Source organism: Papaver somniferum, chromosome 2, assembly GCF_003573695.1.
Source record: "Papaver somniferum cultivar HN1 chromosome 2, ASM357369v1, whole genome shotgun sequence".
Classification (NCBI taxonomy): Eukaryota; Viridiplantae; Streptophyta; class Magnoliopsida; order Ranunculales; family Papaveraceae; genus Papaver; species Papaver somniferum.
The window spans coordinates 85,831,723-85,842,721 of NC_039359.1; the positions used below are offsets into that span (position 1 = coordinate 85,831,723).

Sequence of the window (10,999 nt, forward strand, 5' to 3'; positions counted from 1 at the left end):
TTTTTTGGCCTTTTTCTTTTGTAAATAAGGGCAGTCTTTATTCTTTAAAAGTTGGGTGGTTGTTGTGTCTTTGGATAATACAGTATCTCTAGCTAGTTTCTTCAGCTTACTATGGAAACTTTGTTCATAATGAAATCTATCGTTGCTATTTGCTTTTCTGGTTCAAATGCCCAATTCACAGATTGCAAAATGAGTGTAATTTTCTGTTGGTGCAGTACATCCTCTAATTTGGAAGGCTAAGGGCTAAAACTCCTACATTTGTATATCTATAATATGGCATTTTGATCTGATTCTTTGAGAAACAATTTTTCAGTAAAATATTCTTTTCACACACACAACTGATATACTGTTGCGGGCTATGTTTGTGGACTTGGACCAATATGGCTCAATCCAAGTGTAGTTTGAAAGCCATCCCTAAGGAGTAAAGCCCCAAAAAAAGTACAACTATTGACCTTTTTAGGCTCCACTTCTCGGTTTCCTACTTTCTTTATAACTTCGCGTCAGCTATTTAAAGTACACAAGAAGAAACCTAAAGACGGAGAGCAAGGTTCCTGCAACAAAAAAAACATGGCATTAGATGGCGCTCTTGAATTGTTAGACCAGATACAGAGTTTACAAGACGAGGTTTATGATGTTAACAAGAAAGAATATCGTGAAAAGTATGAATTGAAAAAGAAGTGTGAGGATAAATTGCGGTGGGATGAGAAGAATGGCACCCCTGCATCACTCCATTACAGGAACGTCTCCTTAACGAGAGGAGTGAAATTGTCGAGTCAATTCCAGATTTCTGGCCAACTGCTTTACTTGCTACTTATGGGCTCGTAGAATACATGAACGAAGAAGAGCAGAAGGTATTCAGGTATCTTTGGTCTGTGGATGTTGTCTATCATGGTGATGCGAAATCAGGGTACACGATTTATCTGGACATGAACATAAACCCGTACTTCGATAATTTACGTCTCGCAAAGAAATTCAGGTTCACCCGCCAAGGAACCGCTAGTGAAAGTGGCATAATGACATGCCTAGCTTCTTTAGATGGTTCAAGGAAGGCTTGGTAAGTCATCGCGATATAGTGTCTGAAGGAATTGTGGAGGAACTTTGGCCTAGTGCGCATACATATTATCTCGTTGGGAGGGAAATGGGCTTAGGAAAAGATGACTTTCCGGTGGATTTGTCCAAGTTAACGACAATAAGTGATAAGCTTCAAACGGCTGAAGAACAGGCAGACAAGGAAAGGTGGGCAATGGAAACGGAGCAGGAATTGGTGTTAGTGAAGGGAGAGAGGGAAGTGCACAAGGAGTGCGAGAGTTTGAGGAGACGTATTTACGATCGAAGGAATGAGATAATCAAAAACATTCCTTGTTTCTGGTTAATTGCTTTTTTAAGTCATTATGCACTTCACAATCTCTTGAGCCAAGAAGATAAGAAGATATTACGGTTTGTTAATTCTGTAGACGTCGAAGAGGTTGAAGATGATGAGGGTGTCATGTCTGGTGGATATACATTTACTTTGAATTTCGATGAGAATCCTAACTTTGAAAATCATATACTGTCATGAAAACTGATCCGCCAATGGAATTCAGCGACGGTGAAGTGGAGAAGTTATGTACATATCATCATATATCATATAGTGTCTGCAATATCCAGTGGAAAGATGGCATGGACATGACAACTAGAAATCAACGAGGATTTACTGGCACAAGCTTCTTTACCTGGTTCAGTACCGAGTATCCAATGGAGACTGATGATGAGGTTGCAGATTTATTTAAGCACGATTTTTGGCCAAATGCAGGCTAATATTTCGTCAATGGAAATTTAAATGATGAAGGGGTGGTTGACCTTGTTAGAATCGAGAGGACAGCGCGTTTTACCTCGTCCCATCGCGCATTTTTTTATATCATTTTGAGATTAAACATGATGAGGCAGGCAGTGTCAAAATCTTTTGAATGTAAAAGAAATGTACAACCTGACAAAATTGCATTCTCTGTCAGGTTGTGAAGCTGACAAGTGTTCTTGCAAATTATTGAGTCTGTGAAGATTGGAGATCATTGTGCATTAGTTCAATTGAATGTTACAACTTCTTCTCACTTGTTTTATAATTTTCTGTGCATAGAAGTCCATGTTGAAATAAAATGATGGAGTCTTGTAATAATGGAAGAAATAATAGAAGATGTATCAAACAATAAATATAAAGAACCGTATCAAATAATTTTATCACGAACAAATTGATGAGGGCAGAATCACAGGTTCAACAAGTTGTTCTTAACACATTAGTTCGTGGGTATACTCTAAAGTAATGCTAAACCCCAACGTGCGAAGATGTGTCCAGGATAAGACTGCCCGATATAACTTGTATTAGCACAATACAAGTTACCCACTCTTAAACTCAGCAACGGGGATGGAAGTAAAACGCCGCACGAAAATAAAAGCAAGAAGATGAAGAAAAGTAGACCTAGAGATGGTCGATGTTTGTGTGTTTTGAAAAGAGATTTTCGAGTTATATTTATGGGAAAATTAACTTGCAAATTAGGGTTTAGGTTTTATCTTATAAAACGAGTTTTGTTTCTTGTAAAACAATTAGACACAAAAAAGGAATTTTTTGCATAAATAAAACTCTTAGATAAATTATTTATCAAGTTAAAAACTTGCAAAAAATAATTTCAAGTAGACACGGACTTGGTGCTTGGTACACGCGCATGGGCATGGGTCGAAACATGTATTTTTCGGCCCACCGCTCCACCCACATTGTTTTACAACATATCCATGAGAACATGGTAATATAGTGGAGCACCTCTTTAGTTTTCCACAATGTGGGACTAAAGGTTCCATTTCTTTCACTCAAAAATGAGTGAGTATCCTTAGACCCTTAGGTCATGAGATCAAACCACACCAAGACCAAAAAATCATTTCTTAAATAACTCAATTTCTCCAACAATCCCCCACATGAATGAAATCTCGGTAAAAAACGAAAAATCAGAGTACGGAAAATACCATTTAGGCAAAGGTGTCCATGAGGTCTTGAACCTTGCTTAGAGAGAAGTTACCGGAACTACTAGCTAGAAAGTGAACTATGTCTTGTACTGCTAGCGTTTGGTGTAATTCTAATAACATCCCTGCATGATATCCTCCAAGTGTTGCTAAGTTTGTGCCGTTTTGTCCATTTTGGCCCTGGACATATCCTGTTTCTCAAAATGCTTTAGAGAATCGGCTCCATTCTCATTGGAAGCGACCCAATTCCTCATTTCGATAGGTGAGTTCCATCAAGAGTGTTTACTGCTACACCCCACTTCGATCTTAAATTGAAACTATAGAACTCATTAAGACTTAATTAAAAGTCATCCTCTACATGAAGTCACATTATCACATCAACACCATAGGGAAGGGATAGAGAATGAAATTCTCTGATAGTGTTTACCTTTACCCACCATAAATTAGTTGTCTCATTCGAAACCTTGTTATTGGAATCTCCAGTCAGCAAGGTTGAGTATCCTTCATGGCAAGTTTAATTATTTGAGCCTAAGCCCCATACCCTTAGATGCTTTACTAACTATCTCCTTGGACAAACCTTTCGTCAAAGGGTCCGCGATATTCTCCTTGGACCTTGTCCAATCTATGGAAATAACGCCTGTGGAGATTAGTAATTTCAAAGAATCATGTCTTCTACGCATATGTATAGACTTTCCATTGTAGAAGCTATTCTTAGCTCTACCTATTGCAGATTTGTTGTCACAATGTATAGATATAGCTGGCACATGCCTATGCCAGAGAGGAATATCTTCTAAAAAGTTTCTTAGCCATTCGTCCTCCTCTCCTGCTTTATCTAACGCAATAAACTCCGACTCCATAGTTGAGCGAGCTATACATGTCTGTTTGGAACTCTTCCAAGATACAGACGCACCTGCTAGAGTGAATACATATCCACTCGTAGACTTAGACTCCTCTGAGTCTGCTATCCAGTTCGCATCGCAAAATCCCTCAAGGATGGCCGGATACCCTTCGTAATTCAAACAAAAGGTCATTGTGTACTTCAAGTACTTTAGCACTCTATTAAGTGCATCCCAATGTTTCTGCCCTGGATTACAAGTATACCTGCTTAACCTACTCACAACATAAGCAATGTATGGTCTCGTAAAATTCATCAAATACATCAGACTTCCTATGACTCTCGAGTATTCAAGTTGGTTAACACCTACACCCTTATTCTTCATGAGTTTGCAAGAAGAATCATATGGAGTGCAAAAAGGTTTACAGTCAAACTGATTATATTTGTTAAGTATGGATTCAACATAATAATACTGACTCAGACTATAGCCATTAGAAGTTTTCCTAATCTTCATCCCTAATATGACATCAGCGGGGCCTAAGTCTTTCATGTCAAAGTTCTCATTCAACATTTTCTTAGTGGTATTAATAACATCCATGTTTGTACCTAGTATAAGCATATCATCAACATACAAGCATACAACCACACAGGCATCCTTGACAAGTTTAGTATAAACACACTTATCAGATTCATTAATTCTAAAACCACTAGAAATCATCACATGATCAAACTTCTCATGCCACTGTTTAGGTGCTTGTTTCAATCCATACAAAGATTTCTTCAGTTTACAAACCTTCTTCTCACAACCTTTAACTACAAAGCCTTCGGGTTGTTCCATATAAATTTCTTCATCCAATTCACCATTCAAAAACGCTGTCTTTACATTCATTTGATGTATCTGTAGGTTATGGACATAAGATATAGCAATTAACATCCTAATGGAGCTAATTCTACTTACTGGTGAATATGTATCAAAGAAGTCTATACCTTCGAATTTGTGGGGGGGAGGCTATCCTCTCAGCCAATTACATCCTGAACAGAGTACCCATTAAAGGATCAAATAAAACTTCATATGAGTTATGGAAAGGTAAACAACCATCTTATGATTACTTCAAAGTGTGGGGGTGCCTGGCAAAAGTGGCCATCCCTCCTCCTAAGACAAATAAGATAGGACCCAAAACCGTTGATTGTGTTTTTATAGGGTATCCTGAGCATTCTAGTGCTCATAGGTTTATGGTTGTGAGTTCTGAAATTTATGACATATGGTTGAATACTATCATGGAGTCTAGCATTACTAAAATTAAGGGTGCTTGTTATGCGTGTGGAGTTACTGGCCATATGGCAGTTCACTGTAGACATCGTAAGGACAAGAAGGATAATGCTAACTTGGTTGAAAAGAACAAGGATGGGTTTTCTGCTGTAGTGTCTGAAGTTAATTTGGTGACCAATGTGATGGACTGGTGGGTAGACTCTGGAGCTACCATGCATGTTTGTGGGAACAGGGACTTGTTCACCTCCTACCAGAGGGTAGGGGAAGGCGAGAAACTCTATATGGGTAACTCATCTGCATCAGAGGTTGCAGGAAAAGGAAATGTCGGTCTAAAGCTCACATCTGGCAAGACTCTCACATTGAATGGAGTTCTTCATGTTCCACACATCTGCAAAAATCTTGTTTCTTGTTCTGTTTTAGATGATAAGGGTTTTAAAGTTTCAATTGAGTCTGGAAAACTTATAGTAACTAAGGGCAATGATTATGTGGGTAAGGGTTATAAGACTAGGGGTCTTTACAAACTTAATGTAACCTGTCCTGAAGTGAAATTGAATGATTCTTCTGCTTACATGTGTGTGTCATCGAATGTTTGGCATGGTAGACTTGGTCATGTAAATTACAAATCAATGCATAAACTGGCTAGCGTAGGCTGCATACCCATCTTCACTTTAGATAAAAGTCATAAGTGTGATATTTGCGTAGAATCTAAGCATGCTAAGAAATCATTCAGGAAGAATGTCCAGAGAAACACTAAACCCTTAGAATTGATTCATTCAGACGTAGTTGACATGAAGTCAGTTCAAACTAGAGGTGGTAAGAAATGGTTTGTCACTTTTATAGATGATTGTACGAGGTACTGTCAGGTTTATTTGCTTAGAGGGAAGAACGATGCCTTAGAAGCCTTTAAGATATATAAACGTGAAGTTGAAAACCAATTGAATGCTACCATTAGAACTTTTAGGTCTGACCGTGGTGGTGAGTATCTAATTCCTATTGGAGATTTCTGTGAATAACATGGCATAATACATGAAACTACAACCCCTTATTCACCTCAATCCAATGGTGTAGCTGAACGTAAGAACCGTACCCTTAAAGATATGATGAATGCCATGTTGATTAGTTCAGGATTACCTCATCAATTTGTTCGTGGTAGAGTTGTTTGATACGGTTCTTTATATTTATTGTTTGATACATCTGACATTTCTTCTATTGTTGCAAGACTCCAACATAAACTAGCATTAAGAACTGTCCAATTATCCGACTACAGAACCTGTGCAGACAAAAGGTAAATCATTCTGACAAGATTCATAGAGCATACACGTTTTCATAAATCATAGACGTTTTCTTTCCCGATTCGTTCATAAGTAGGAGCCAAACAATGATCAACCATCTTTATAAGGCCAGGTAGTTCTAATGCTCCTGCCACCCGTTCTTTATCATTCACTCGTTCATTTACTGCAATTAATCAGGAACAAAGTGACTCTGAATAACGACATCAGATGCTACACGACAACCGTGAACAGTGTAAGCAATGAATACCTGCAGCTTCGTGTGCATGAGTTCCTGGTGCCACCCTATTATCCACCTAAAGTATTTGAAGAGAACTAGGGGATCAGTACAGGTGGTCGGGTTTCAAACTAACTATGCAAGATATTGGTAACATTGCAAAGTAAATGAAAGATGACAACTATAAAGGTTTTGTGTCCCACCTTGTAACGAGAAGGCAAACTGCGAATAAGTTTTATATGTAAGCAAAGCCCAATAGTTTTAGCCATTTCGCAGTTTATGTTTGTAGGAGTAAATGTGACCCTGCATCCAAAATGACATAATAAGAAAAGAAGTGATACTAAAACTAAAACAAGCAATGTCTCCAAAAAGCTCTAGAATAAAAGAAGAAAAATCGTGCATTCACCTGACATGGCTATTCTTATCATTTACTTCAACAGCATCCTGCGTTACAACTTTCAGTTCTTCCAAGGAACTAGGAAACTCTGTATCTCTTATATCTCTGATATGATGTAAGACTGTTAAGGTAACAAACATAACTGCTGCATAGCACACAAGAAAATTATATAAGAGAAAAATGGAGAACAACATTTCATCATGCTAATCTGTAGAAACAAAAGGATATTAAAAACTTCTAGTTGATCGATAGGGGCCGTCGTATATTCATCAACATCGGCAGGCACTACCGGGCAGCGCCTTTTTCTTTCATAAACAGCAGGGTTTGCATTAATCAATCCCTGAACCATTTCCAAAGTGAAATGTGCAACTCAAAGGGTCTCTACGACTGTTTATGTACCTGTAAAACAAAAATTTAACCTAAGCATGGCATATCAATTGAAAAGCATAAGTAATCAAGAAAGTCACACATACGATCAGATGTCAAAACTATATGAAGAAAAACTACTAGTCGTTTGAGCTAAAAGTTCTAGCAACACTGGGTTTGTAAAACCCACAAATACATTACAAAAGAAAGGAATTAAACCGTTTTCACCCCGAGTTTCCACTTTCTCACGTTTTCGCCGACTAGAATCACCTCCACGGCGGCACCTTGTCTCCAAAAGAAAACCGGCGGAAAAACCTCCCTACTCAAATGAAGAACTCACCAATCACCATGGTAGTGAAAGTCTAGGCAGTAAAAACCTAGTCCCCGTCATACGCCTTTTGGTAATGGGCCCGTTGCTAATTATCCATCACGGTCCAACGAGAGAGTATAACACCACATGCTTTCTCAAATTTTATTTACTCCTATTAAACAAAAATCATCCATGTCTTTGTGGTGATCCATATTTTATGGATCAAAAAGTGCTAGTATGGATGATTTTAACATCCATATGTTTGTAAATGTTTGTAAAGTCTAAAAAGGCCCTCAAATATGTGGAGGTAGCTATGGAGAGTCCGAACACTTATCCTGCATATTTTTTTTTTTTCTTTTTTCTCATCCGATCATTAGTGAACCGGATATCATCTTTTTTAATATTTTAATATAATAAATATTTTAAAATTATTGTCATCATATTTTATTATTGGATAAAGGGTATTACATTAACTAGTTGGAAGTCTAACAAGCTAAGCTCCAACAACATACTACTACATTAATTGAACATGTTGTTGTGCTAGCCTACCAGCGAGCCTCATGGATAACCTAACCAAGGGAGCCGAAGCTGATAGGGGATGAGATGGTGTCACAAGGGGGGCAAACTAACTCTACCTTCCATGGGGGCTGAGATTTTTTAATATTTTAATATAATAAAAATAAGAAAAAGAATAATTGGGTCCCAATTAGTGAATATTTATCTAGATCTCCGTTGTGGAATAAATCTCCATAAAATTCTAATCATCCCTGTTTAAATGGATTCTCTTTGAGATGTGGATGTTTTAACATTCATACCATAGGAGTCGCCCTTAGTCGTATGAGTTTTATTCTCTCCCTAGTTTGAGACCTATAACTTTTGTCTGACGCCTATCACTAGAAGATAAAAAAAAAGATATTTTGAAGTTAAATGGAAAACTCCTTATCCAAATATTTACTTAATGCTAATTTTTCCTGATTAGTTAGTGTTAATTCGAGTAATTAATTGATGTTTAATCTTGTTAACCTAGAAATCAACAAATCTTAATTCAACATTTGATTATTTTTTTTTTGGAAAACATCAATCTAGGTTCGGTGGATGTTCATGCCCTCACAGACCTATTCTGGGTTGATGTTATTAATTCACGAAGAAAACCTAGAGTCGGTCGATACCAATTACAACATAGACCGATTATAGCTTCAAAAAAACAAAATATTTCATTTACCCAGAATCGGTCGATATGAACCTTCACATCGACCGATTATCTGCTGATGTTGAAAAACATTAAACATAGTTTAAATCCATACTCGAGTTAAGAATGAGTATGATTTCACGCTCGATCGAGTTTGAAATCATATTCTGAGAAGTCATACTCATTTTCAGTCCGAGTATAAAATTATACGCATTTTAAAATTGGGTATAAAATCATACTCATTTTCAATTCGAGTATAAAATTGTTTTCATTTCAAAGTTCAAGTGTACATCACTCGTATTTAGAATGAATATGATTTTAAACTCTTTCTATGATCGAGTATTAACTGGAAAAAAATGGGTTACTCAGAATCGTTTCTTATTATTTAGGACATAAATCGATGTTAGAAAGGGAAGTCATGGTACACACATAGACCGATTCCCGACACTGCATTGAAAGAATCGGTTCATACAAGTGCTCATAAAAAACCGATTCCAAGTCAAAAATTATACATTCCTTCAAAGGCGATTCTATTAAAAAAACATACTGAAAACTGGGTATCTCTTCCATACCAGAATCGGTTTATGTGGGCATTAACTTTAGCCGATTCTGGTTAAATTTTCTTCGACCAGAAAACACATTCAAGACAATCGTTGACATGTTCATGAATATCGACCGATTATCATAAAAATCGTTCGATATGAACATGAACGTTGACCGATTATGGTTCAACGCAGAATCCAAATATTATTTGTAATTTTCAATTTTGAATGGATAAACCAATCACAAGTATAATTAAGAGTAATGGGTTGCAATCATCATTTTTTATTATGATTTTTTTTGTTTATAAAGGGATGCTGAAATTTTCTTTAAATCGATCGATGTAGTTAGGATTGATTGATGAAGTTAGGTTTTAATTTTAGTTTGTGAGGGAAATGATTAGAATAGGTTTTAGTTTTGAAAGGATTTGAATAGGTTTCAAATTTATAAGGAAAATGCTTATAATTAAATTTTAATAGTGAGGGTAACTTAGTACTTTCACATAGTTTAGACACCCTTTATACCCTTAGTCTAGGTGGGTAAATAAATCTATAAGCCTCAAAGAAACCCCATAAGTCTCAAACTTGAGAGGTTTTATTCGGCTCCTAAACTATATATATATATATATGTCAACTCGAAATAAACCCCATAGGAAGTTTGATGAATCTCAGGGAAACATTAGTAAGTCAATAAACACAAAAATATAGTCAAAGGAAGAGAGGATACTCGACAAACTGAAAGCTAGTGATGAATTGTTACATACGCCTCATGTTTCTCATTTTCCAGATAGATCTGCCGGAGGCAGCAATTGTGGGGCTAATCCTCAAATCTTTAATCAATTTTATAATTCTTATAAACCTAAGGTTGAGTTTCCCAAGTTTGATGTAACCACCTTAGATATTGGATTAGAAAGTGTAAAATTATTTTTCAGTTACGTGTAATGAGGAACAAAAGGTGATGTTAGCATCTCTATATCTATAAGGGAAAGAAAATGTGTGGTTTCAGGATTATCAAGAGGGTAGAGGCATAATTGTTTGGGAAGACTTTACTAATGATATCAACTTTAGATTCCAAGAGTTAGGACATGATGATATAGTATGAGAGTTTAACAAGTTGGTTCAGGAAGGAACTGTAATTGAGTATCAATAATTGTTTGGAGAATTAAAATCTCTCATGTTGGCTAAAAAGAAACATCTTACATAAGAGTATTTTACATCAAGTTTTGTGAGTGGGATGAAGGAAAAATTAAGACTCGCAATACAGATGTTCTCTCCAAATAGTCTCAAAATGGCTATGTACTTAGCTAGGAATAGGATGCAGGAAGTCGTATTGGAAAAGACTCTGAAGAAGGCTAAGTTTATTCCCAAGCTACCACATGTTTACATTCCCACTAGAAGCGCTAGTAGGAGCTTTATGATATCTCCAAATACAAGTTCTCCATCACCAAGAAGCAACACCAATCCAAGGTTACTACCAATTAGAAGACTAACTTATGCTGAAATGAGGTCTCGACATGAGAGGGGCTTATGCTACAATTGCAGTGATGTATATAAATCTGAACATCGGTGCACCATGCAATAGTTATTTATGTTGGTAGG

At 36.7% G+C, this 10,999-nt stretch overlaps 1 protein-coding gene across 1 annotated transcript; it reads right to left on the reverse strand.

The window, feature by feature from the left end:
- Window positions 1-6,349: 6,349 nt before the first annotated feature.
- On the reverse strand, window positions 6,350-7,762 carry LOC113353662 (protein AE7-like). Its single transcript, XM_026597193.1, has 6 exons — window positions 7,582-7,762; window positions 7,225-7,395; window positions 7,006-7,111; window positions 6,803-6,902; window positions 6,633-6,678; window positions 6,350-6,548 (listed from the first exon to the last, which is right to left on the reverse strand). Exons 2-6 carry the CDS (start codon window positions 7,343-7,345, stop codon window positions 6,418-6,420), a joined length of 504 nt encoding a protein of 167 aa, XP_026452978.1. The 5' UTR covers window positions 7,346-7,395; window positions 7,582-7,762; the 3' UTR covers window positions 6,350-6,417.
- Window positions 7,763-10,999: the final 3,237 nt, after the last annotated feature.

Bases quoted from the DNA above. Each gene is read 5' to 3' on its own strand.
- LOC113353662 (XM_026597193.1), bottom strand. From the start codon at position 7,345: ATGGTTCAGGGATTGATTAATGCAAACCCTGCTGTTTATGAAAGAAAA. The intron at 6,679-6,802 runs GTGGGACACAAA...CAAATACTTTAG, and splicing joins GTTTGCCTTCTCGTTACAAG to GTGGATAATAGGGTGGCACC. The intron at 6,549-6,632 runs GTATTCATTGCT...GATTAATTGCAG, and splicing joins TCATGCACACGAAGCTGCAG to TAAATGAACGAGTGAATGAT.